The sequence below is a fragment of the Pan troglodytes genome, chromosome 13 (genome assembly GCF_028858775.2).
Source record: "Pan troglodytes isolate AG18354 chromosome 13, NHGRI_mPanTro3-v2.0_pri, whole genome shotgun sequence".
Lineage (NCBI taxonomy): Eukaryota > Metazoa > Chordata > Mammalia > Primates > Hominidae > Pan > Pan troglodytes.
This window is the reverse complement of record NC_072411.2, coordinates 135,062,109-135,089,115: the sequence shown is the minus strand read 5'-3', so window position 1 is coordinate 135,089,115 and position 27,007 is coordinate 135,062,109. Positions and strand designations below refer to the sequence as shown.

Here is a 27,007-nt window from a genome sequence, read left to right as displayed (position 1 = left end):
GTTCTGCTTGGACACTGCCCATGTTGGCTTCACTGGCCTCTCTTCAGTGTAAAGGAGGAATTGTTTCCAGTGCCTCCCTGTCCTCCCCTAGAGCCGGGAGACCCCATCTTTCCTCCTTCGCAGTGGGCCCAGCCCAAGCGGGTGGCTTCGTGTCCCCCTCCCCTGGCCCTGGCCTCAGCACCCCCATCACAGTGGGAGGGAGGACAACCAGGAACATCTTAAGCCTGACCTGACCCAGACCCGACCCTGACCTGACCCAGACCTGTACTTGCAGCTTCAGGTAAAGCCTGTGACTGCCAGGCTCGGTGCCCCATGTGGGCCAAGAAGCCGCCCCCAGCTCCTGGCCACCCCTGCTGCTGTCATCAGTACCAAGCGAAGTTCCTCCCAGCCCCTGTAGAATTGAACACTGACCCCCTTTCCCTTTTCAAATCACATCCGTGTGTCTACAGTAATTGCTCCTGATCCAAATCCCCAAAGTATACAACCGCATCTTCCCCGCTTCCTCCCCTCCTGCTGGGTCCTGGTAGAAGGCCTCAGGCTGTGACCTCCAGGGGAGGCCTTCTCCAGGGAGTCCCTCTTGTGGGCTGTTCCCAAAGGCCCAGGGGCTCTCCTGCCCTCTTCCCATGGAATATAACTAGGCTGCTCCCCTCCCAAATGAGACCTGCAGAGGGCATGCCCCAGGCCTCTTAGCTCCCAGGTTGGGACATGCTACAGATCGGCCACAAGCTCTGAGCAAAGACCTGGTGATCTCTAGGGGAGGGGAGAGGTGGAGAAACAGGGCAGGGAGAAGCCAGTTGACGCTGAGACTACTCGTGCTGCCAGTTCCTGATGCACCCTCTCCACTGACCACACCAGCCCTCAGGAGGCCAGGCCTGGGAGGATCGGCCCCACAAGAGGCTAATGACACAGTCCAGGCCAGCTAACCACATGCTCGGCTGCCACCCCCACCAGCCCCTTGAATGACACAGTCCACGCCAGCTAACCACGTGCTCGGCTGCCACCCCTACCAGCCCCTTGAATGCCTCCAGCTTTTTGGAGTGGCCCTTGGGGTCTCCTGGGCTCGTGTAGGGCAGCATAGAATTGCTGAGGGTCCCAGAGTGGGTTCCAAAGTCAACATGGAACTGCGTGGCACGGAGCAGGCCTTGTTCCGTGCAGGTGCTCATGCACCTCCCAGCTTATGGGGGTGACTCCAGTCTGAGCATCTCGGCAGAGGTGTGCAGAGCCGCTGCCTTTTGGGAAAGGCCAGCTGGACCCCTAGTGTCCCACCACAGATGGGGGCCCTGGCCAGGAGGGAGCCTCTGTGCAGCCTGTGCCCTGCAGGAGCACTGACCTGCTCTCCCTCCCCTCCCTGCACAGGGTGGATCTTTGGCGAGCGTCTGCACGACCAGGAGAGAGGCTGGTTCCCCAGCTCCATGACTGAGGAGATCTTGAATCCCAAGATCCGGTCCCAGAACCTCAAGGAATGTTTCCGTGTCCACAAGATGGATGACCCTCAGCGCAGCCAGAACAAGGACCGCAGGAAGCTGGGCAGCCGGAATCGGCAATGACCCCCACCCAGGGGGCCAGCGGGAGGAGGGCCTGCATGAGACCCCGACAGAAGGTGGGGGGCTCTGGGAAGCACAGGCCAGCACCTCCCCAGGTGGCAGGATCTGGCTTGGGGTGCCTGGCCCTCATCCCTGCCCACGCAGTGAGTGCTCATGTGTCTTGGCCCCTTGCTCGCAAACTGGATAAAGGGTGCCCAAGCCTCTCCTGATGCATTTGTAAACAAGAAGGTTTCAGCAGTATTACACCACCTCCCTCGTGCCTCCGAGGGGGTGGAAGGGGGTGGGCACACTCCAGGGCCCCCCATGCCCCTGGCCCCCAGGGACTGGAAGAGGCTCCCAACCCAGAGTGTCCCTGTGGGAGGCAGGCAGAAGGTGACAATTGACACGATTTCCTGCACGCGTCCTCCTCTACCTTGGAAACAGAATCCACCAGGCACAGATGAGGCCGCCCTTGCCTGACGGAGCTTGATGAGCAGCCGTTGGTCTCCGGTTCCAGGACTGAGAGCCCAGCTGCCTCTCCCCACCCTTCCCCAGGCCTCTGCCAGCCTCTGGCTGCACGGTCAGGCCCTGCCCCACGGCAGGCCTGCCAGAGCTTGGCTGGGGACCCCTCCCACCTCTGGCTCCCTGATGGGCTGGATGTAACTTGTGTCTTCTAGCCCCTTAAGGAGCCCAGGTGTTTTAAGGAATGAATTGGTCACTGCATCTTGTATCGATTATGGTTCTCAGAAAAGCAAATATCACTTTTGGCTGCATTAAAAGAAGCATCATATATAAAATAAAGAAGACGAAGGTCTACTCTTTATTGCCCTCATACACAAAGGAAGGGGGTGTTTGGTTCCAGGTAGTGAGAGAGGAGCACCCCTTCAAGGCTGGTCGAGGAGGCATGTCCCAAAGGAAGAGTTCAAGGCGGTTTCCAGAGAGGAAGGAACAGCCAGGGCCTTGCCTCAACATGGGAACGGATTTGGGCCTCCACTTGTAGGACTCCAGAAACAGAAAGGGCTGTTTGACGGAGCTGGGGACGCCCCTCTGCTGCAGTGGAAATGAGGACACAGCTTTGGAAGACCGTAGAGGCCCCGAAGTGTCCATGGTGGGGGGCCCTACAGGGGATCTCACCACAGGCGTGGGGCTGGGACTTCCTGCACTGCCCAGAAACAGGCCCTGGGCCCTTCACACCTTCAGTTACCCAGAGCGCACCCCCTCCCCTCGCCCCAGCTCCACCTCAGTGTGCTGAGGGGGTCCTGTGTGCCCAGGACCACGCGCTCTGCCAGGACACAGTTTCCCTGCTCGCCAGAACAGGCCTCTGGTTTAGATCCAGTGGGACTTTGTAGCGTCTTCCCACAGGCCACAGCAGGGTGCTCGGACCTCAGACCCTCTGAGAATCACAGAGATGCACAGGCATGTGACACTGGTTCCACCGGAGAGGGAGGCCCCCTGGTCCCAGTGAGGGGCTGTGATGCACCCGTTGGTGGGGGAGTGCTTGCAGAGTGGGGAAAGGGAAAGAGGGGGCCATCTCTCGTCCCTGGAGGGTCGGGTCGGGAAGGAGTTGGGTGGCCATTGGTCCCCGTGCCTTTTGAGGCTGGGAAACAGCATGTTGGGTTGGATCATCCGCTCTGATGAAGGCTTTGGTTACTCAAGGTTATGTGAGATGAAGTCAGTTAACCAATTAGGAAAATAGGTCAGTTTCATAGCACTCCTTTATAAGCACAATCATTGAACTCACAGTGTATTTTGGGGAGACTGGTTGAGTGGGAAGCTGTTAACAGACTTGGATGAGGCCTTGACCCCATCCCCCAGTGTGTGAGAGGTGCGCGGGCACCACCTGGGCTCCAGTGTCCAGGAGGAGAAAGTCATGGCAGGAAACAGTGCCATGGGGAGCTCAGGGACACCAAAGGGGCCAAAACAGCTGCTAGAGAAAATGAATTTTTAAAAAAGAGAGGCAGCTTGCCCTCCAGCAGCATTCCCACTCAGGAATCTTCAGATACATTAAGCTGTCCCCAAGGGGTCTGCTGGCCTCCAAACTGTCCAACCCTTCCCTCCAAAGGCCCTGGGGACTGGGGTAGGAACCAAGTTCCCACTTCCTGCTGTGCTGAGCAGGTTAAATGATCAAAGGATCAAAGTTTACATCTCTAAATGCTTCCGAGGTGGGGACCCTAGACCAGGCTCCTCACCCTCACTCCGCCCCGACTCTCTGAGGGTGAAGTGGGGTGAGTAGAGCTGGGAAAGCCGTTTTCTCTCCCTGAACAAACCAACCGTGGGCGTGGGGGCTGCCGGCCCCCAGCCAGGCCTGGGGGTGAGAGTAGGAAGCAGGGGCGGGCCGTGTCCGGCGTCGACTCTCGACTCATCCTGCTCCTGAGGCTCCCTGGGCAGAGGGGGGCTTGGGGCTGCTGGTCTGAGCCCGCGGATGGGGCCCTGGCTACAGGACTCAGAGTCAAGACGTCCCCCAAAACCACGCGGCCTCTGGCTGGGAGAGCCGACGGCCCCTGCCCTCCCCCAGCCCGGCCTCAAGGAGCGGCGGGCCCCGGGGTCTCCGTCGGCCTCTCCTGCCCTCGCGCTTACCTCCTCACGGAACGCTCTGAACCCCAGCGGAGCGGGATGGGAGGCAGGCCCCGGGGAGCGCGGCGAGGGCCTCGGCCCGCGCCCAGGCAGAGGAGGCGGCGCCGGGAGAAGGGGCCGCCCGTGGCGTGGCCCTGACCGTGACGGTGCCCCCGGACGGGCTAAGACCGCGGGCCGCACACCCGCTCCGATGCCCTGGCGGCCCCGGCGCAGGCGCACCGGGCACGCACATGCGGCGCGCTCCTGAGGCACTCCAGCCGTGGTGCACGGGGACGCCGAGCCGCGCGGCCCTGCGCGCGCTCAGGTGCACGCCACACGCAGGCGGGCTCGGACATGCTGTGCGCTCACGCACGCCCCGGCGCCCCTGCGGGGAATTCGGGCGCGCCTCCGGACCCGCGCGCGTGCACGGCACCCACCCTCGGCCCCGCGCGCACCCCCGCCCTGAGCGCTCGCCTGCGCGCGCTCACGCTCTGGCACACCTGCATGCGCGGACACGCACGCGCGGACATACAGGCGCGTGAGGAGTGCAGCCGAGTCGCGCCGCGGCCGGGCGCGGCCCCTTTATTCGCTTCAGGAGGCGGAAAACTTTCTCAGCGCGACGACCACGAGCGCCAGCACCACGCAGGTGGCCAGCAGGGCGGCGATCACGATGGCCGCGATAGCGCCGGGCCCCAGCGACCCTGCGGAGGACGGAGGACCACGTCACCTGCTAGCCCCCGCCTGGCCGGCCCTCTTCCCCGCGCCCCCCGCCCCCCGCCCCTCCTAATTTCTCCCTCTCCCCTCCCTCCCCCGCCCCGCCCGTACCGCCGCCCTGGTCCAGCCGCTCCTGCGCGGTGCTGTCCTCGGGTCCTGGCGCGACGGTGGGGGCTGGGGGACCGGTGTCCACGGGCTCCCGGCCGGGGCTGGTGCTCTCCACGGGGCCTTCTCCCGACGGCAGCTCGGCCGGCTCGTTCCACAGCGTGGGCACGGGCTCCTGTGGAACATCGTCTGCAAAGCCAAGGAGAGGTGCTGGGGCCCCAGGTGACAGGGCCGACAGGGACGTCACCCCCCACCTCTAGGTTAAGCAAGTTGCCGGTAGCGCTGTGTGAGGGGTCTGGGCTCAGCGCTGCACTAGCCCTCACATTTCCCAGGCTAAGAAGCTGAAGCCAGTGCGTTGCTGCCTCCCATTGGGCAGGGCCGGTGGGTGGGCAGGAGGAGTGTCTGTTCAGTGTAAGGGAGGTGCCCCCCGCAAAGCCCTTCTCTGCTCATAGGGTTGGGAGTTGGCAGGATTTGGGGTACCCAGGGACCAGAGAGCAGAAAGGAGACATTCTCAGTCCCACAGAAAGCACAGGCTGAGATGCCTGCATGATAACCCCCACCCTGTATCCTCACCAGCCAGCCCACCCCAGTTGTCCTCCCCTGACCACCACCCCAACCCTGGGCCATCCATCCCCGGCAACCAGACAGGATGCCCCAGAAACGCTGGAAAGCTCAACATGGGGATGGTAGGTCGGCTCTTGGCCTCTCCAGCCCAGCCAGACCATCTGACATCACAGTGTTAGCAGGGCAGGCCTGCCCATGTCCTAATCTCTCTCTCTCTCTCTCTCTTTTTGAAACAGAGTCTTGCTCTGTGCCCAGGCTGGAGTGAAGTGGTACGATCTCGGCTCACTGCAGCCTCCGCCTCCCGGGTTCAAGCAAGCGATTCTCCTGCCTCAGCCTGCAGAGTAGCTGGGACTACAGGCACCTGCCACTACACCCAGCTAATTTTTGTATTTTTAGTTGAGACGGGGTTTGCCATGTTGGCCAGGCTGATTTTGAACTCCTGACCTCAGGTGATACACCCGTGTCGGCCTCCCAAAGTGCTGCGATTACAGGTGTGAGCCACTGCGGCCGGCCCCATGCTCTAATCTCAACTGGGATAGAGACTGTGATCCAGGGACACTCGACCCTCAAGCCGGTTCCCTGGATGAGCTTGGGGATGTCCCGACACCTCATCTCTTTGACTCCAGCTACTCTGTGGTGTGGGAACTGCTTTTATCCCCATTTCAGAGACAAGAAAGCCAAGGCTTGGGGATAAGGTGCCGTGGTGGTGAGCACAGGTGGGCTGAAGGCCTTGGACAGTTGCAGGAGCGGTTGTGCTGCCCAGAAACAGTGTAGGGAGGCTGCCGTTCTGTGAACAGACCCTGCCGGCCAGCCGGCGACCCTAGGGCACCTTTTGTCCCTGCGGGTTCCATCCCTGAGCGCTGGGGCAAGAGTCAAGCCAGACACTTGCCCTCCTCATAGGTTCACCAGCACCCAGAGAGGCGGATGCTCGAGAAGACACAGAGGTCCTTCCAGGGTTTTCTGGCCAGTTGTGTCCATCTAGGGCAAACCACGCAGAAACATCAGCCAACCCAGACTCAGGGTCAGTCTTAAAGTAAATGGGCCTTCCCAAATGTCAAAGTTAGGAAAAACAAAGAAAGGCCGAAAGGTTCCAGATCAGAGACTAAGGAGACAGCTCAACGTTCCTGGACGGGGAGGGACAGGCCTGTGATCGGAGACTCAGGTCCGTTGGTGAAGTTTGAACAGGGTGTGGCTTAGGACTGCCTCAGTGCTCACTTCCTGGTTTTGATAGCTGACTCTGGTGTGTTAAGAGAATGTCCTTGTTCTTAGGAAGAATTTAGGGGCAAAGGAACATGACTTCTGCAACTTACTCTCAAATGATTTCAGCATTCAGATAGAAAGAGGATTCAGCAATGTAGCAAAATGTTGGCAGTTGGCAAGACTAGGCGGATGGACTCCTGGAGTTCATTGGAGTATTTGTGCAACTTTTCTGTAAACTTCACATCTTTCCACAATAAAATGTTAGCAGGTCCCTGGCTTCTGGGCCTCTCTCAAGCCTGGAGAGGTCAGTTGCAAGGCTCAGCTCTGAGACAGCTTGCTGACCTTTCACCTGACCTGCCACATTCCCCAGGGCTGGCCCAAGGCAGAACCCCTTTCCAGAAAAGACCTCTGGCAGGAGGCCCCATGGGTGGAAGGCCCATTGACCCCCAACTAGGGGAGGCTTCCCTCCCGAGGGGCCCAAGGCTGCACTGTAGCACTGATGTCTCTCCAGCCTCCCGCAAACCTTGAAGACCACCCTGAGAGGAGGGGAAGTGACCCAGCCAGGCCTCCCATGTCGCGGCCAGAAAGGCAGGGGTCTGCAGCCTTGCAGTCCCCATGGAAGGCCCCAGGCCCCTGGCGTGCTGCCTCAGGCTTCTGGGGGCTGGGCAGGTAAAAGGCCTGAGTGTGCCCACCGCCTGGCAGGCACCAGGGTCTAGGCTCACTGACTGCCTGAACATGTCCAAAGAAATGGACAAATGACACACCCAAGACAGACTGGCAGGTAGGCACCTCCCTGCATCTGGAGGCCGCGGCAGGGCTGCTGGGTACCAGGCCCAGCTGAGCCGGGTGGCATCTGCGGGAATCAGCCGAGGAGTGGCAGGCCTCCAGCCCCTGAGAAGGCAGGGCTCAGTACCCAGGCCAGCCCAGCAGGGGTGAGCTGCCACCCTTGACGGTACCCTCTGAGCAGGGCAGTGGGGAGCCCCACTCAGGCCCTGTCCCCATCTGTCCCCCGTGACCCAGCCTGTCTCTGCTGCCCCCACCACCAGACATACCTGCCCTGGCCTCCTCCCACTGTACACAGCCCCCTCCTGTCCAGCCAGGCCATGAAGCTTTCTAATCAGGAGGGCTGGGGCCTATCCTTGCTCCATGCCCCAATCCACCTTCCTGACCTGTAAGACGGGGGTTCAGACTATGCTGTCAAGCATCTTGCACAAGGAGGTAACTGTGTGAACACCAGCATCTTCAGCTGCTGCGTCTGGCCTGGGGCGCGCCTTTGGACACGAGCCCAGTTGCTATGGGTCTGCAGCCGCTGGCTGCCACAGGAATCCATCACAGGCTGGCCCAGTACCCATCTGCACCCAAGCAGCCAGGGCCCCAGGAGCCACCAGCTCCCTGCCAACCTAGGCTGGTGCCCAAGTGGCAGACACATAGGCTCGGAATGACAGCCTGCACTCAGCCACCGATCCACCAGGAAAAGGGGTGCCGCTGCCAGGGAGGGGCCGAGGCACTTCTTATCCTCATCTATGTTTCTAGAATTTACTCCAGTAAGAAGGGAAAGCAAAGCTGAGAGGCAATTCCCATCTTCCCCCAAATCCATCCTTCTGGGAAGCTGGGAGCAGAGCAGTTTCCCAGCAGGAGTCCTGTCCGGGGAGGGGGGAGATGGGGCAGGAGCGAAGGTGTGGAGGACGGAACTCACGGCATGCCAGGCGGGCAGTGAATAGGCCAGGGTGACAGAAAGTGAGGTTGGCAAAGAGGTGGGGCACAGAGGACCCCAAGAAAGTTCCATGGCGGTAATGAGGCCCAGACTCCATTGACCAGAATTAGCCATGTGGTGTGACTACGCGCTCTGACCCAGGGAAGCAGGGGCTGGTGGCACTGCCACAAGCCTGGGCACCACGGGCTCTCTCCCAGCCCCACTGGCCCCAGCCGCCCTGCCTTTTGGTAAATAAGTTTGTTCTGACCACAGGGCCCTGAGGCCAGGCGCCTCTGCTCACAGACAGCCTTTGTGTGGGCCATGAAGGGCCTTTTCATCCCTGCCCTGGCCTCCTGCCCGCTCAGCCCGGCCTGCTCCCACCTCAGTAGCTGAGGCCACAGGCCCCCAACAGGGAGGGCCTGTGCCTCAGATGGGGCCTGGGCCTCAGCCCACAAGGCCGCTCCTTCCCTTCCTGTCTGCTACAGGACCCCAGCCCACAGAGCCCAGGGCCGTGTACACACCTGTCCAGAGCTCCCAGCCCAGGGGTGGGGTGCTGAGAGCCTCCCAAACGCTCTCGCAAGAACAACAGCCAGAACCCCAGAGACTCCGGGGTTGGGAAGGCCTGGTCTGGCCCCTGCCGGGGGCCTGCCTGCTCTTGGTAGGACACATGGAGGGAAGTGGGGCAGTGAGGCCAGGTGAGGTCCTGGCTGTCCCCAAGGCATCCTGTGGTGGCAGAGGAAGCCCACCCGCCTACAATGATTAGGGACAGTCTGGCCTGGGAACTCTGGCCGGCAGCCTGGGCCAGGAGGGTCAGCCACACAGGAGTAGGAACCTGGGCAGGAGCCACAGGCAGCCCGGTCCCAGCAGGCAGGAGCCAGGGCCTCCCCTTCGGCCCACACGGACCACCAGGCTGGAGAAGCAGCTTCCTCCCAGTGAGGGGGCTGCAAAGATCACAGCCCCAGGATCCAAGCCATGGAAGATGCCACCTTCCCCTTTAAGTCCCTTCCCCCCATCCTGGGAACACCGCATGGCTCGCCTAGGCTGGCGCCTCTTCCACAAGGGAGGCTGGCGCCCTCCCAGCTTGCGGGAGGAAGTAGAGTTCTGTTGAGACCACCCTGTGCCAGGGAGGGGCTCGGACCACAGAATCCACATTCGCGCTAACTGGATGTGGGGCCCATCCCAAAAGCTCCGCACGTCTGAACTCACGAGGCCTCACAGACCCCTGCAAGTGAGGCAGAGCGTGGCGGTGTCACCATCCTACAGATGAGGAGAAGGCACAGAGAGGTTAAGAAACCGCCCGGTCAAGACTGAGCACACCCTGGCCTCAAGCTTCTTCCTGGGCATCCAGGGAGAAGCCAATAGTCCCCGGGGCTCCTCGCTGTCACCCAGACCTCCCAGGGTGTGGCCGAGGGGGCCTCCCCAGGCCTGTCGTCCCCCAGAAGCTCTCCCCAGGCCATGCTCTCATGACTGCGGTCCACCTTTCTCACAGATCCACGGACGCCCTCCAGAAGACCCAGGCTGCAGGGTCCCTGAACCCCGCTACTGTGACACAGAAGCCGGCTGCCCTTTGGTCCAACTCCCGGCCAAGAGGAGCAAAGACCACCTGTAACCCGTCTGCGCCCTTTGTCTCTCAGGCTCTGAAGCCGGCCTGGGCCAGTCTTCCCCTCTCCACAGGGCCCTTGGGAGCCTGCCAGAGGCCTCCCTCTCGTGGGACCCCAGACTCCGCCACTCTGATCTCAGTCCAGAGGTCCACAGCGTTTTGCAGAGGGATCTTGGGCCTTGTATTCTCTCCCTCTCTGGAGCCTTTTCCCAGATGGGGACAGTACCTGGGTCCTCATTCTCTAAGGACGTCGCAGAAACCAGCAGGGAAGCTTTTCAAAGTAATCAGCAAGGCTCTGCACTCCTCTGGCCCCTCAGCTGCTTGTCCTGTGCCTGGTGCCCCAGCTGCCTCCCAGACCTGGGAGACTTCAGATTTTAAAGTGCTAGAGCAATACCCATGTCCCCCTCAACAGCAAAACATCCCTGGGCCTGCCCCCCAAGTTGTCCTCCTTCTCCAGAGGCCATTACCCCTCCTGCTAACAATTTCCTGAGACGTCCATCCCACACAGCTGCTGCCAGCCGGCCTCACAAGAGCTCTTCGCAGAATCACCCCAAATAGTCGTCCCATCTCCTGTGAGAGGGCTTCCTCCCCAGTGAACGTTGAAGAATCTGGCCCCAAGGTAGTTATCGGCCCTGGGAGGCTAGTGGTGGCTGAGACAAGGGCCTTCACCCCTTACCTGTGAGCACCGCAGGGGCCAGAACCCCGGAGACCAGCAGCAGCGCCATGCGCAGGGCCAGACAGGATGCCATCCTGGACGGGAGTGAGGGCAGCGGCGGGCGGGACGCACGGAGGACTGCGCTGGTTAACTTCAGGGCAGTGAGAAAGAGGCATCAAAGGGCTGGGAAGGGTTTTCATCAATGCAAACTCTGTCCTCCTGGGACATCGTGCCCGCACCTCCCCACCCCCCCGCTCCCCCCACCAACACACACACACAAGAGCTCACAGAACAGACCTGCTTTCCTGAACCTGGGAGCAGCCCCGCTCTTGGAGAGGGAAAGAGGAAATTGCCTGTGCTCTCTCTCTTTCTCCACCCCGCAACACACACACACCTCCCACATTTACTCCTGGACCACTGAAAGTGAAAGGTTTTCAAGCTTTCTTGTGCAAAAGAATCACCCAGGGAACTTGAAACATGCTGCTGCCTCTGGCCACTGTGTTTCAGTGGGGCTTGGGTAGCCCAGGGAATCTGCATGTTAGTGCCTGTGGCCTGGGCTTGGGGAAATTTGGCCTGAAGCAGGCAGCACTGAGCGCAGGATGGACTCTGCTCACCTCTGGGTTCTCCATGCCCGGCCCGGAGTAGGTGCTCAGTGCTTGTTGAAGAAGGACTTTTAAAGCAGTTTTGATCCAAACCCTCAGGCAGCTCTAGTCTTTCCTAAAACGCTCCTGTTTCCTCTTTCGCTCTCTGCCTCCCTAGACCCCTGTGCACTTATGACATCCATTTCCAGGCTGCGCCTGGCTCAGAACTTAGCCCCACTGCCCACTGCTTCTCAACAGCTCCACAGGGTATCTCACGAGCGGCTACAACTTACAGTGTCCAAAGCAAACCTTGACTCTACTGCCCCTTCCCTCACTCAGTCAATGGAATCCCAGTTCCCCACTCCCAGATGTTCTAGCCACACAATGAAGTCATCAAAGGTGTCTCTTTCCCTCACTTCCCACGTCTGAGCCCTCGGAGTTCTGTCAGCGCCCCCTACTTCACACCTTGATGGTTTCCCACTGCGCTAAGGGCTTGCCTCGGCCCTGCTCAGCTTCCCACCCACGAGCTCTACGTTTCAGTCCACTGGCCGTGACTAGGCTCCCCCAACAAACCCCCAGATCCTGCCTCAGGCCTTTGCATGTTCCCCTCTCCTCCCAGAAGGCAGTCCTGTGGTGATTATATGGCCACCCCTTCCATTCAAGCGTCAGCTTGATAAGTCAGCCCCTCAATCCCATCACTTTAAATTTCTTTTTAGCATGCGTATTTATATGAAATTACCTTGTACCTACCCTAACAACTTCTCCTTGCCTCCATATCCGTAACTAGAATCAGGTATCAGCATTCCTATGGAGAGCAAGCACAAAGTCTGACTTAGGAGGAAATAAGCACAAACTAAAAACTACTGTTAATTTATGCTAGCAATAAATTAGTGTCAAGTTAGTAAGATACGAATTTTGCTAATTTATATTAATAGAAACATGGTGTGGGAATGAATTCTAAGGTGTCAGACTAAATAGGCAAGATGTGAGTATGACATTAGATCAGGCCACATTCTAGACAGGGGTGTGCTTAGTGAAGTCTGAATTTAATGTTTCAACCTAAGCATCTAGGAGCAGCTCTGTTTGCCTGGCTGACCAAAACCTAGGCTCAGTAAAAGCCTGGATGCTATGAGATTGAGAAGCCTAACTTAATGAAGAAGGGGATACCAATGGCTTAGTAAGAAAGGAATGTTGGGGTGGATTTATCTTCGGCGACCACACTAAGTTCTCAGTAGGTCCCATAGTACACACTATTCACCGAGACACTGCGAGATGCATTAGTGAAGACCGGCAACTTTAAAAAGATAGGTTGTGGCTGTTTTTTGTAGGCCAGAGTTGATGATGGGATCACTGATTTCAGAGGAAATAATGTGATTCTAAAGTAGCAGAGGCCAAGCGGCAGCAGAGGCCGGGTGGATGCCAACCCTGCCATGGATGGTGAAGATGAAATGACCTGGCCAGGTGCGGTGGCTCCCGCCTGTAATCCCAGCACTTTGGGAGGCTGGGGCAGGCGGATCACTTGAGGTCAGGAGTTCAAGACCAGCCTGACCAACATGGCGAAAATCCATCTCCAATAAAAATATGAAAATTAGCCAGGCATGGTGGTGTACACCTGTAGTCCCAGCTACTTGGAAGGCTGAGGCACAAGAATTGCTTGAGCTTGGGAGGTGGAGGATGCATCTCAAAAAAAAAAAAAAAAAGAAATGACCCATCAGAATGTTTTGATCCCTAGGAATATAACAGCCAGCCAGTCTACTAATGTATTACTTGATATACAAAAATGAACAGGTGAGCAGAAATCTGTATTTACTATAATGGAGCATCAAGGTTCTCACTTGGTTCCCAGAACCAAAATCTCTTGATAGAGAGGGAGGCAATTTATCTTTAAGGAAGGACCCTGCAAAATGGCCACAAGTACAGACAGTGAATCTTCTTCCAAATCTTCCTCAAAGGTTTAGGCAGTCGTGGACCAGAATAGCTGGGCACTGGCGGAAAGGAGATGCATTTGTATTTCAGGGATCACTAGACTTTGGCTTTTTGCTGACACTCATCTTTGGATATTCAAAATGTCACTGTGTTTACCGAAGTGAAAGTGTATGGAAGTCAAGTGACATATGGATGATAGGGAGGGAGGGAGGCTGCCCAGGGGCAGCAGTGGGCTGAGAACCCACCCTGGGGAGGCAGGACGAGGCAAGCGTGAGCCAAGGCTGCAAGCTGCTGCTGCGTGTTCCACTATTCCATCAGACTTTACTTATAAAACTCAAATTTCAAAGATAAAATTAAGAATTTCAAGACAATGAATTGTATTTCAAATGATTATTATAACCATGCTAAAGGTAGAAAAAAATACTTAGACCAGACAAAAAGTCTAAAATTACAGATAGCTGCAATGAATAATACTATACATATGTATTTTTATAATGTTGGAGTGTCTTTAAACAAGTATAGAACTCTACTTGGAAAACTTGTCTCTAGTTAGAGCTAACACATATAGAACTCTAGTTTAGAAAGCTTGTCTCTCTTGGTATGGGTTAGCAATTCTGTAACCACTTTGGTATATCCTAGGATTTAGCAAATAAGGAAATACTGAGGATTATGGAAGTGCACAGTAGCACTAGTCATTCAACAGACAGGTGATTCCCCAACAAAAACACCAAGGAAGTGTGAAGCTATTTTTTTAGAAATAAACCCAATTTATGGCTCATTTTCACAAGTTTTAGTACCTAGGCTAAATTTTCCAAAGGGTGTTCAGGCTTGGCCGGGCACTGTGGCTCACGCCTGTAATCCCAACACTTTGGGAGGCCGAGATGGGAGGATCACTTGAGGTCACGAGTTCGAGACCAGCCTGGTCAACATGATGAAACCCCATCTCTACTGAATGTGAGAGACATGGTGAAACCCTGTCTCTACTAAACATACAAACATTTTTATAATGTCTTTATAATAGTCTCTACTAAAAATATAAAAATTATCCAGGCATAGGGGTGGGTGCCTATAATCCCAGTTACTCAGGAGGCTGAGGCAGGAGAATTGTTTGAACCCGGGAGGCAGAGGTTGCAGTGAGCTGAGATCACACCACTGCACTCCAGCCTGGGTGGCAGAACAAGACTCCACATCAAAACAAAAACAAAACTCACTTTTTTTTCCCAAAGGGTGTTCAGACCTTTGTGCATGTGTGTCCCAAACTTGAACCTAATAGGCGTGCAAATAGAAAATTAATCTCATAAGCTGTGGTGAAAAATACCATAGAATTTTCTCTAATTTAACTTACTAAAAACTTAGATTCTTGGTAAATACTAAAAATTTTCTCAAAATGTATCAGTTATTCAGCAAGTAGTTATTGAGTGCAGGTCCACAAAACATGCCAAGCAATACACAGCTACACAGCTACCAAAAGAAGGGTGTAGTCCTTGGCCAAAGTGAATATATCCTACGAAACGAATTTAACAATGGAAACTGCTGGGAGCTATCTGCTTTTGGGTTTCCCTAAGGCAGACCTTAAGACAAAGACCTGGGCACAGAGAACTTATATAGGTGGGGCCAGTAAGACAGCAGGGATAAAGCCAATAAAGTTTGTGTTAATGAGCAAAAGCAAAAACACTGAGGGTAAGGGAGTGTGAGGTTTCTCACTGCTTAAGGGAATTGCAAATATGAAAAGGAGAGATTAGAATGAATCCTGTGGCATTTGTACTGGAATTGCAGATCTCAGCATGAATACACAGATAGGTGTAGATACACAAGCGTTTCTGTACCTATACACGTACATAAACACCCTTACTGTGGACAGTCTAGAAGCAGTGATACCGCACTAGCAATGAGCCCATCCAGTGGCCAGGTTTTGGTTTTTAGATACCATTCCCCACTAAAAGGAGACAGTGCTCTTTGGAGAAATGACTAATTCCACATATGATAAAGGAAAAGTAGATGATGGGCCTAGAATTTCTGGTGCCAAAGTGAAAAAGTGCTCAAAGAATGATGGGAATATGGCAAAAGGACAGAGAAGCCAGCTCTAAATGGACAATTTGTGCATGAAAAATACCAACAGATTGTGGCTAATATATAGAGGGTATGCATGTGTGCGTGTATGAGAAGCTCTTCCTGGCCGGGCACGGTGGCTCATGCCTGTAATCCCAGCACTTTGGGAGGCTGAGGTGGGTGGATCACTTGAAGTCAGGGGTTCAAGACCAGCCTGGCCAACATGGCAAAACACTATCTTTGAATCGCCTGAACCTGAGAGCAGAGGCTGCAGTGAGCTGAAATTTCCTCCAGCCTGGACAACAGAGCAAGACTCTGTCTCAAAAAAAAAAAAAAAAAAAAGTATTCCTTATAGTAGAAGGTTGACTAATCAATGTAAAAGTAATGCTTGCAAGCACCTTGGTAAATGTTCAATTAAGAATCATCAATGGATAAAAGTTTGATGAAGAAATGTAGTTTCAACAGTGTCTCCCATAAAGACAAACATCGTTACTTTACAGTAGAGACATCTGGCAGACACCACCTAAACTAAGTAAACATCACCAGTACGGCTCAAATGGACTTCATATGTCTCCTGATGTGATGAACTAAGGACATAACATCACTCTGTAGTATTCCTGTCAAAACTGCATAATCACAAGCAAATCATGAGAAAATATCAGACAAATCCAAATGGAGGACATTCTAAAAAACAATTGCCCTCCACTCTAAAAAAAATGTTAAGGTGCAAAAGATTAAGACAGACTGAGGACCTGTTCCAGATTAAAGGAGACTCAAAAACATGACAACTAAACACAAAAAGTGATCATGAATGACATCCGGTGCCTTTTTGCTTTTATTAAAAATATTAGTGGCCTGGGTGCAGAGGCTCATGCCTATAATCCCAACACTTTGGGAGGCCAAGGTGTGAGAACTGCTTGAGGCCAGGAATTCGAGACCAACCTGGGCAACATGGTGAGACTCTGTCCCTACCAAAAATAATAATAATTAGTTGGGTATGGTGGCATGTGCCCATAGTCCCAACTACTCAAGAGGCTGAGGCGAGGATGGCTGGAGCCCAGGAGTTCAAGGCTGCAATAAGCTATGATCAGGCCACTGCACTCCAGCTTGGGTGACAGATTGAGACCTTGTTTAAAAAAAAAAAATTAGTGGAACCATTGATGAAATATGAATGAAGCTTGGCTATTAACAGTATTGTATTGTTAATTTCCTAATTTTGATAACTGTATTGTGGTATGTGGGAGCATGTCACCAGGGTTCAGGAATAAGGGACATGATGTATGCAACTTAGTCACAAATGGTTTACATTAAAAAAAAACTTATCATGAGATTATAGTTATTGAGAGAAAATAAAGCAGGTATGGTCCAATGTAAACTAGAGAACTTGGGTGTAGGTTATGTGCAAGTCCTTTGTACTGTTCTTGCAACTTAAAGTCAAATTATTTCAAAATAAAAGTAACCCTCCCCACCAAAAATCACAATTTTTCAACTAATTATATATCTAGGCAATTGTCATCAAGGAATGTTAAAACTGCTACATGTAAGAGCAATAGGACTTTTATAATGGATGAATCAACCTGATAGCAACAGAACTGATGAATTGTGACATCAGTGAAACTGGAACAACCAGACAATACAGTGTGACTGCGATAGGGCGGGAAGGACACCATGCCACCAGCAAAGGATTCTTGTGAGGGGTGGGTAGCAAAGGATTCTTGTGAGGGGTGGGTAAGGGAGAACCTGGTTTTAGTCAAGCCTGTAGATCTAATTCACAGAAAACATGGCGAGGTGGGGGGGGGGGGGATGAAGAAATTGACACCATTAAGACACTTCTTGCTAAATCCAGAGAATGTGGAATGTTCCATCAATAAATGATACAGTTTTTCAACTTTTTCTCTTTTTTGTAGGGAGAACTGTTAAGACTAAAGGAGACTTAAAGCATATCAACCAAATGCAATGAACATTGTTTTGATTTTCATTCAAACTTTGTAAAAAGACACCTTTGAGAGAATCTGAGAAAGTCATCTATGGACCTGATGTGTTGTTAATGTGACAAGGCATTGTGGGTTTTTCTTTTTCTAACATGTCCTCTTTTATCATATATATTAAAATATTTATGAGTGACGTCATATCTAGGATTTGGTTTAAAATATTCTAAGAGAACAAAGTGGGATAAATACAACAAAATGGGCAAAATGTCAATAATGGTTGAAGCCAGGTTATATTAGGTAGGAGTTTGTTACACTAGTCTACTTCTATGTATGTTTGATTCTTTTTATTTTTATTTTTATTATTTATTTATTTATTTATTTATTTTAGCTTTCACATTTTCCATCACTCCCTAGAACATTTTCATTAAAAAGAAAAACGGGCCTTGGGAAAAAACTAATTGAAGATGACCACAACCCAGGGACCTCAGGACTGCTAATGACTCAGAGCGCTCACAAATGAAGGTTCAGGCCACCCAACAGATGAGGGGCTGGCAAAGGGGGAGTGGAACTTAGTAAAGGCTTTAAGCCAACACCCTCCACAACCAGGGACAGAAACAAGAACCGTGGCAGCGATGTGCATTTTATTCCTTCTTATGTATACATACATGTTTGCAGATACGAACCAACTTTTCTCTACTTTCCCCTACTAATTTACATAAATACAATGTATTCCTTAAGATATCTAATAGTTAGGCGAGACTGAACTTGAAGTTAGTATCACCTAAAAATGGACTTAACAACTGATAGATGGGACGAGGGGACACAGTGTTAGTGGTTTCCCTACAGTTATTAACTAACCTTTCAGTAACTTTCCCCCATGTTGCTCCCAACACTTCAAACACCAATTCTTTTTCTTTTTCACGTTCATCTAGGGTGGTTTCTGTTTCACAACAGGACCCCGACCTGCTTAAGGCTCCATTTCATGTTACCAAAGTCAGAAAATCCAGGCAGATGACTGTCCCCCTATGCAAGGCACACCAAGCTTGCCTTTCAACTTGGGTCTCCTTCAGTAAAGCTGCAAAGGGTTACTCGTCACGCACCATCAAGAAGCCAAATGTCAGCAGTTTACTGCAGCACACATGCCTCACACTCACACACATACACTAGGCCGCTGGAGCTGAAATCTCAGAGCTAGGCTAGGCTGGTGGGTCCCCACTGAGGCTGTCCATTAAGAACTCTGGGGAATTTGAAAATAATTTCCAATGCACGGTCCCACCCCAGATTACAGACTCTGGGACATGGAGCTAAGGGACTGATTTTTGTTTCAAGTTCTTTAGGTGATCTGGGCCAACCACCTCATCTAACAGACAATGAAACTGAGGACCAGAGACATGACAGAAAAAACTGGTTAATAATAATGAGGCTAGTACTTACGTGCAGCCTCCTGAAACCCATACCACATTGCCTAAGGGTTACTTCTTTGCACTAATTATAAGACATCTAAGAAGGTGTTTACTCTGATTTCATATGCTCTACTGCATCTACATATGTGCCCACGAATGCCCTTCTCACTTGCAAAAATGGCCTAGAAGTAGTATTTGTCGCCGGGCCTGGTGGCTCATGCCTGTAATCCCAGCACTCTGGGAGGCCGAAGCAGGCGTATCACCTGAGGTTGGGAGTTCAAGACCAGCCTGGCCAACATGGTGAAACATTGTCTGTACTAAAAATACAAAAATTAGCCCGGCGTGGTGGCACATGCCTGTAATCCCAGCTACTCACGAGGCTGAGGCAGGAGAATGGCTTGAACCCGGGAGGCGGAGGTTGCAGTGAGCCGAGATTGTGCCAGTGCACTCCAGCCTGGGCGACAGAGCGAAACTCTGTCTCAAAACAAAACAAAAAACAAAACAAAATAACAAACCCCAGATTCTATGTAGAATTAGGAAATAAAATACACAGTAAGGCTGGGTCACTGACACCTGCTCTGGGTCCCTAGCTCTGCACAGCAACAGAAACCAGAGCTTGCTGAGTCCCCCCATTGGGAAAGCCTGAGATCCTCAGTCCACAGGCAAAACTAGGGTACCCACGAGGACTCTTTTCCCATGATCAGTGTGCACAAACCATCCCACGTTTCCCACTTTAAAACAGAAGACTGCAGAGGATGTGGTAGAGACTGCAACTGCCAATGCAGCATCCGTTTTCCCAATTTCTCAGTAACAGGATCCCAATGACATTTGGGGATGATAGCACTCAACTAAAATCCCAAAGCTTCCACAACTAACTGTAGTTATGTATCTACAGTCTGGCTGGTAAGACTTAAGATGTTGGATAGCGCTCCCCAAAAAGCTCCTTAAACAGGGCTGAGTAGGAAGGTGTGCTGTTTGCCTCACCCCACTCCTTCCTCCTGCCTGGAATATAGGCATGATGGCTGGTGCTGTAACAGTCACCTTGGATCATGAGTCAGAAGAAAGCCACAATCAGGATGCTGAAACAGAATCTGGGTCCGTGGGCCACCCCACAAGCCTTGGACCTATGACCTATTTCACTTGAAAATAAGTGATTTTATTGTCACTGTTGACTGTATTTTGTCAGATGCAACCAAACCCAATACCGACCCACTGACCATTCCCAGGAGCATTTCTCATGCTAAAGGAGAAATTCAAATAAAAAGGCAATTTGCTGCCAAGGGAAACTAACCTTCCACTCCTACAATTGGGGGACAAGTAAACAGTCTTTAAGAGGTGATGTCTCTGCTTATTATATCAGCTGGATTGAACCAAGTGTGGAGGTGATCATGAGTTCCATCCCCATGATGTCATCGCTTTGGCAGCAATGAAAGGGAACGCAATGACAGCTTTTAGGTCGAAGATCAGCTATTAGGTAAAGAGCCCACTTCTTCCTTGCCAGCATCTGTATGCTGTTTCTCCCATGTGGTGCCCCACTGCTATGGTTGACACTTTTGTTGCAAAACATTCCCACTGATTAATTCTTTGGAGAGAAACTGTCCTCTTGAAGGTTTTAGGCTCCCAGTCCAAAACCAGCACTACCAAAAGCTATACGTGTCCATCGTTCTCAGGCAACACCTGCAAATAACTATCACGCATCTGGCTGCTTCAAGGTTCCCAGACTCTCCAGAGTCTTAGAAAGCATTGCAGCTTCCTCACCAGAGACTGAACTCACGCAGGACCAAAGTCACCCTTCATAGCTGGGCTTTTGTTGCTCTAAGAAACTCATTAACTATAAGGCCAACTTCCATTTGGAATGTGCTCTGATTGTACTTTACTCTCTGTAGAATGCGCTTGCCTGCTACTCTGTTGAAAATGATCTACGTCACATATTGGAAGGACAGTACAGAAATATGTTCATTTCAAAGAATCACTTCTGTTTAATTAGAGTCATTCACATACTTTTATTAATAATGCACAGTTGGGCATTTTATACAAAATTACCAATTTTGTTATCAGTCAATTTTAAAGTAGGGTGCAATATATATACGTATATATGTATATATTATATATATATTGAAAATGTAAAACATATACTTTTATATACATATTTGTATATATAAAAATATATGCATGTATAAATACAATGGTTTCCCTAAAAAAATTATTTAAATAAAGCCAGAAGTACCATTATCTATCCTAAAATTAAAAAAAAACAAGCTGGGTGCACTGGCACATAGCTGTAGTCCCAGCTACTTGGGAGGCTGAGGCAACAGGATCACTTGAGCCCAGGGGTTTGAGACCAGCCTGGGCAACATAGTAAGAACCCATCTCCAATACAAAAACAAAAACAAAAACCCTCAACTTAAAGCCAATGAAAATAAAGTCCTTCATGTATGCATAAACTCATTTTATGCAGATATTTCCCAAAAATGGCTATAATATCTCCCACCCCACAAGCTCTTCTCCAATGTGACCTTGTCACTCCTTTCATCAAGGCGGGGGGCGGGGAGGGGGTTGCAGGGAGAGGGCCATGCTCCCTTCTCTTGAATCTGAGTGGGTTTGTGACTACTTTGATGCAACACAGTGTCACAGAAGTGACTCTATGTGACTCCTGAGCTAAGAGCTCAAAAAGGTAACACAGCTTCTGCCTGGTTCTCTGGGGGAAGCCAATCACCACTTAAGTTCAACTCCTCTGAAGCTGCCATTCCGGAGACGACACACATAAGCTCCTCCAGTCATCAACCCAGCTGAGTTCCCAGCCTACAGCCAACGTCAACTGTCATTACACAAGTGAGCCATCTTGGACAGCCTGCCTAATTCATTAAGCCTTCATAGGAATGATGCCCTGGAAGACATCTGACCACAACCAAAGAATACCCCAGGAGAACCACCACCCAGCTGAGCCCTATCCAAATTCCTGACCCACAGAATGAAGTAGCTGTTGTAAGCCAATCTGGAGGGAATCTGTTATGCACAGCAGCCACCAGCACACCAATCTGCTTGGGGACAGTCTCCATAATCAAACTGTCTTGTCTGGGATGTTTTTAAATCTCTGAATTTAAACAAATCAACCAGCAAAACTGGAGCTGGGCATGGTGGCACACAACTGTAGTCCTAGATATTTAGGAGGCTGAGGTGGGAGGATCACTTGAGCCCAGGGGCTCGAGACCAGTGTGGGCAACATCACAAGACCCTATCTCCAAAAAAGCCAACCAAACAAAAAACCGGAAGCAGAGAGTGTACAAAACAAATACTTCAAAACTCAGGAAGCGTTAGGAGAATTTGGAAATAAGTTCATAGAACGGGATGAGAAAACGGTGGCTCTAAGTGAACGGGTGAGCAAATGAGAATATGAAAGAGAGTAGAATTGAGAGAGACAGAAACAAACATTCCCAGGGAAGAGTGTTTCTTTCTACTAAGTGGGAAATTCCTCAGATAGAAGCAAGTCTCCTTGGTTAAGCAAATGGATGTTCCATGACCAAAATGACTTTGTTCCCCCTAATCTGCCCATTCCACTCCCAATTTTTAAAAATTTATTTTCATTTTTCCTGAATACACACACAGAGTCTAGTTGGGAAGGTGTGGGCAAGCTCTGGAGGGGTGTGTTCAGAGTGGGTGTGTCTGCGGTATGAGGGCAGGAGCTGATCCACATGTTAGCAGAAAGGGAGAGTCAAAAAGAGAAAAGATATTTGGTCAAACTTACCGACATCTGCCTTGACCTCTACATTCTCAAATACAGAACCAGCCAGTGCTACGTGGTCTGGCAGAGAAAGAAGCCATGGCTGCCTCCATGTCTTGGGTGCTTGGAGCTTTTCCATGGTACCAAGAGGAACAGTTTAGTGCAGAACTCAGCCTCCATAAAGGTGAGTACAAGAGGTGCACTCAGATAGAATACAATCAGGTTTTATTTAAGTTCTTTTTTATTTTCCTCCACACTGGCAAAAGTTCCGAGGGAGCCTAAAGTTTTGTAAACATTTTAACTATCCCTCTTACCCACCCCCAACTTTTGAATTTACAAAGCAAAGGAGAGTAGGAGCCCCAATTTTTAATGGTTTCCTCTCCCCTCATGCTATTTGATCCAAAAACTATATACAATTTTGTAGCAGTCTCTGTATAGTTATTATACATGTTTAGAAGGGAGGGAGGCAAGAAGGGATAGGGAGAATGGTGATCCAAAATAATAAAAATAGAAGCCAAATATAATACTCCAAACCCAAACTGCTCTCAGAGCAACTCCAGCCTTCTTCAGGCAACAATGACAGGAAGTAAAGGTGCTTTTCCAGGGGTTGCCCAGACCACAGCACCTCTCGCACAGGCACAGCTGCCCAATGACTCCAACCCAGTGTGAGTGGCAATTCCAGGTGATGTTCTGTAGGGGTTTGGTGGAGGCAGGAAAAGTATTTGTTTATAAATAGGGCTTGAGTACATTTCTACTTGAAGTTTAAGGTTTTAGGAGGCCATGACCAGAAGCCAGGCCAGGCTTCCCGCTCCCATTTTCGCCCATCCCCTCCAGCCCACTGCATCCTCCTGTATAGTAGATTCCATGGATGAAGGTCTTAAAGATGGACAGGTTCTGTATGTTCTCTTTTCAGAAAAGGCAAACAACTTGCCATCCCAGAATCTTTACACAAAACCTTTTCCGGGCTACAGCAAGACACACACGCAATGCTCTGAGGACCAGATGAAATTCCAGGCTTTTATCAGAAGCAAAAGTTTATCCCTATCCAAAAATGAAATTATACAAATTCATACATATGGTAAAGATTCTAGCTGCCTCTTAAACGAGACAAATTTTCAGCAGAAGGGCCCAAAACAAAATGGTCCTAGTCCTCTGAAGTAAAAATATTTATGGGAAAAATCAGTTTTTGTAAGAAAGAAAAATTAAGAATAGTCTCTCTCCCAGGCCATACAGCTTCCTTTGTCCAATCAGGTTGGAGCATGCCAGGGGAGATCAGCTTGCTCAGAAGTCACTATCTAACGAAGAAAAACATAAATCCTTTCAGAGAAAGGACACTCAGAAAGAACAGGTGAGGAGTGTGTAACATCAAACCAATCCAACCTCATCTCAACCCCACTCAGGGCCTCTCTGATGCAATCCCAAAGTTAGCAGTGGCAATGCAACTTTCAGACTGGGAGAGCTCTGACTGCCTGTTGGATACTCGAGTCACAGTCCATGGGGTGTTTTGTTATTGGCCAATGTCTGTTAACCATTAACTCTCTTCATGATTGCACCAGTTAGACCATTTGCCCTGATGGGGGGAAAAAGAAGAAGAAAAAACAAAATAGAAGAAAAAAAGTGACAAGAGAAAGCAAGCTGCTAATGGCCGATCCCAACACACTTTCTGGGAGACAGTAGATGAAATCACAGCACAGTGAACACATGCTGCCTAAAATCAGCCTTGTTGGGGAGTAATCCCAACTGCCACCCCCAAGACACAGGGTCCAGTCCACTTATCTATAGTCTGAGATGTTCACCAACAAAAATGGATTAAAGAATCTTGGACACAAAGGGCCAGAAGAAAAAGCCTGAGATGATCGGTTCTGTGATTTGTTGCAGAGTGATAAAGAGTAAATGGTGAGTAAGTGTTGTGTCCAAAGGTGGAGACTCCATAGTCGGCAGACAGGAGAGGGATGGCCAGTCCACTGGCAGGTGCTCAGTAGTCATCCAACGTCTCGATTTCACCCATGTTGAGTCGCTCCGATGATGCATTGACTGAAAATCCTGCAGGAAAAAAACTGGCTATGAGTGACCACACCCAGGCAACCAAGTGGCTCAAATTCTAGGCGGTGAGCTGGAATGTAAGTCTGTGTTTGTTTGTTTGTTTGTTTGTGAGACAGGGTTTCACTCTGTCACCCAGGCTGGAGTGCAGTGGCATGATCTCGGCTCACAGCAAGCTCCACCTCCTGGGTTCAAGAGATTCTCATGCCGTAGACTCCCAAGTAGCTGGATTACAGGCACATGCCACCATGCCCGTCTCATTTTTTTTGTATTTTTAGTAGAGATAGGGTTTCACCATGTTGGCCAGTCTGGTCTTGAACTCCTGACCTCAAATGATCTGCCTGCCTCGGCCTCCCAAAGTGCTGGGATTACAGGCGTCAGCCAACGTGCCTGGCCAGTCTTTTGTTTTTGAGCATACCATAGAAGTATTACAGGGAGACAAAGATAAAGGTCACAGCAGTAGCTTTCTGTTCTTCCAATGAGAGAGATTTTTTATTTTCTTAAGGTTCTGATATAACCTAATTAGGAAGGAAAATAAAACAAAATAGCATCACCAATTAAAAAGAACTGCAGGCCGGGTGTGGTGGCTCATGCCTTAATCCCAGCACTTTGGGAGGCCAAGGCAGGCGGATCATGAGGTCAGGAGATCGAGACCATCCTGGCTAACATAGTGAAACCGCGTCTCTACTAAAAATACAAAAAAACATTAGCTAGGTGTGGTGGTGGGCACCTGTAGTCCCAGCTACTCGGGAGGCTGAGGCAGAAGAATTGCTTGAACCTGGTCGAAGGAGCTTGCAGTGAGCCGAGATCGCGCCACTGCACTCCAGCCTGGGTGACAGAGCGAGACTCTGTCTCAAAAAAAAAAACAAAACAAAAAAACCCCCTGCAAACCACTGCTTCAGAGAATCAGAGAAAAGAATGGGATGTGAGTGTGTATCAAGGACAGGCTGGGCTGGCCCTGGAGGAAAGTTCATGCAGGAGGTCTACCTTAAAAGAGATGGGGGTGGGCAGGGGGGTTACCATGGAGGGTTGTACACACTAAGTTCTTTGTAACTACTTGACCACATAACTTTGAAATGTGAGTGGGATTAATACCCCTTTAAACCTCAACCCACTTTAATGGGAATACTTCTTCCCACCAGTCAAAAACTTTATGAAAGTTCTGGCCCAGAGCTTTTGATACTCAGGGTAAGAGGCTCCATGGAAGACACACTATTAAGATCCTTAGAGTCCTCGCATATTCTCTTTCCCACAGTAGACAGAGCAAGAAGATTAAAGTACTCTAACTCGATCTACTGTAAATATATCTGCAAAGGAAAGGATTTCAGTTAGCAATGTTTGATTAACCAAAAGGGAATTTGGCTTAGAAAAAGCAGTACTAGCATACCCATTGAAGGCAATAAGCAGTACTCACAAACACAACTGACAGCTGAAAACCTAATGCTGGCTGGGCACACTGGAGGCCGAGGTGGGTGGATTACTTGAGGCCAGGAGTTAGAGACCAGACTGGCCAACATGGCAAAAACCTGTCGCTACTCAAAATACAAAACATTAGCTGGGCGTGGCGCTGCACGCCTGTAATCCCAGCTACTCGGGAAGCTGAGGCACAAGAATTGCTTGAACCCAGGAGGCAGAGATTTTAGTGAGCTGAGATAACATCACTGCACTCCAGCCTGGGCAACAGAGTGAGACCTTGTCTCAAAAAAAAAAAAAAAAAGAAAAAAAGAAAACCTAATGCCGAATGCCCAATGGTCACATGTATGTAATTTTTCCAAAACTTCTATAATTGGAGGTTGATAAAAATGATGAACAATGCCTCTTTAAACTGAGTGACTCCCCAAAAATGTTCCAGTTCCTCTACCTTGAATAAAATCCCAAACTGTTTTAGTTATTTGAATACCAAAAAGTAAACAGGCAATGTCCTTATTCTAAAAGCAGTTCTGTTAATATTAGCTGGGTTTTCTGCAGCCTCTTGTTTTTTAATGTTCAAGTTTTCAAATAAATACACATTTGAAATGTAACAGTAATAAACAAAAATGCCTTACATAAAAATACCTTAATTAACTGACTCAAAAATATCATGATTCAAAAAAATAAACATGCCTATTTATTAACCAAAAAAGCTGTGGTACCAACTGCTTACAAGACCAAATATAGGGAGAGGCTAGGATTCCAAACCCCATCCTGAGTTTGACCCCATCAACTGTGTTCCAATAACCCACAAGTCTTTTTCTTCCCCCTTGAAAATAATGAAAGCCTTAGTGTTTATATATATATACATATATATGTATTTTTAAAGACAAGGTCTCACTCTGTCGCCCAGGCTGGAGTGCAGTGGTGTGATCTTGGCTCACTGCAACTTCCACCTCCCAGGCTGAAGCGATCCTCCCACCTCAGCCTCCCCAGTAGCTGGGACTATAAGCGTGTGCCACCACACCCAAGTAATTTTTGTAATTTTTGTAGAGACGAGGTTTTGGCATGTAGCCCAGGCTGGTCCCCAACTCCTGGATTCAAGCAATCCGCCCACGTTGGCCTCCCAAAGTGCTGGGATTACAGTCATGAGTCACCGTGCCTGACCCTAATGTTTATGTTTTTAAAGTAACAGTTAATTAGGCAAGTACAAGAACCTAAAGGCCAGTCTACGAAATAAAATACTACTTTATTCTGAGGCAGATTTTTCATTGACTTCATGTGTATCTTAAGAACAGATAAAATGTGATAAAAGGCAATAATGAACTACATGCAAAAG

At 50.5% G+C, this 27,007-nt stretch overlaps 3 protein-coding genes across 55 annotated transcripts in view; 1 reads left to right on the top strand and 2 right to left on the bottom strand.

The window, feature by feature from the left end:
• The window catches only part of NGEF (neuronal guanine nucleotide exchange factor), a 130,397-nt gene extending 128,070 nt beyond the window's left edge, over nucleotides 1–2,327 (top strand). For both annotated transcript variants that reach the window (XM_016950725.3, XM_516157.7), the window contains one exon: nucleotides 1,357–2,327. In XM_016950725.3, the coding sequence (XP_016806214.1) occupies nucleotides 1,357–1,547 (191 nt within the window). In that variant the 3' untranslated portion in view covers nucleotides 1,548–2,327. The remainder of the gene's footprint in view (nucleotides 1–1,356) is intronic.
• On the bottom strand, nucleotides 2,314–22,326 carry SNORC (secondary ossification center associated regulator of chondrocyte maturation). Of its 3 annotated transcripts, XM_003309525.4 has the most exons (5): nucleotides 22,243–22,326; nucleotides 11,939–11,993; nucleotides 10,629–10,758; nucleotides 4,902–5,084; nucleotides 2,314–4,777 (listed from the first exon to the last, which is right to left on the bottom strand). In XM_003309525.4, exons 3-5 carry the CDS (start codon nucleotides 10,699–10,701, stop codon nucleotides 4,668–4,670), a joined length of 366 nt encoding a protein of 121 aa, XP_003309573.1. In that variant the 5' UTR covers nucleotides 10,702–10,758; nucleotides 11,939–11,993; nucleotides 22,243–22,326; the 3' UTR covers nucleotides 2,314–4,667. The 3 variants fall into 3 exon arrangements, with proteins under 3 accessions (XP_003309573.1, XP_009442845.1, XP_024210913.1); XM_009444570.4 differs by lacking the exons at nucleotides 11,939–11,993; nucleotides 22,243–22,326 and adding an exon at nucleotides 10,905–11,233; XM_024355145.3 differs by lacking the exons at nucleotides 10,629–10,758; nucleotides 11,939–11,993; nucleotides 22,243–22,326 and adding an exon at nucleotides 5,469–5,670.
• Nucleotides 22,327–22,441: 115 nt separating this feature from the next.
• The window catches only part of GIGYF2 (GRB10 interacting GYF protein 2), a 160,645-nt gene continuing 156,079 nt past the window's right edge, over nucleotides 22,442–27,007 (bottom strand). For all 50 annotated transcript variants that reach the window (XM_001148250.7, XM_063790870.1, XM_063790874.1 and 47 more), the window contains one exon: nucleotides 22,442–24,261. In XM_001148250.7, coding sequence (XP_001148250.2) covers nucleotides 24,194–24,261 — 68 coding nt within the window. In that variant the 3' untranslated portion in view covers nucleotides 22,442–24,193. The remainder of the gene's footprint in view (nucleotides 24,262–27,007) is intronic.

What these genes read in the sequence shown, in the direction of transcription:
- SNORC (XM_009444570.4), bottom strand. Translation starts at nt 11,144, where the DNA reads ATGCAGATTCCCTGGGCTACCCAAGCCCCACTGAAACACAGTGGCCAG. An exon ending in TCCCAGGTTCAGGAAAGCAG is followed by an intron (nt 10,759 to 10,904) that starts GTCTGTTCTGTG and finishes ACTGCCCTGAAG; the next exon opens with TTAACCAGCGCAGTCCTCCG. An exon ending in GCGGCTGGACCAGGGCGGCG is followed by an intron (nt 4,778 to 4,901) that starts GTACGGGCGGGG and finishes CGTCCTCCGCAG; the next exon opens with GGTCGCTGGGGCCCGGCGCT.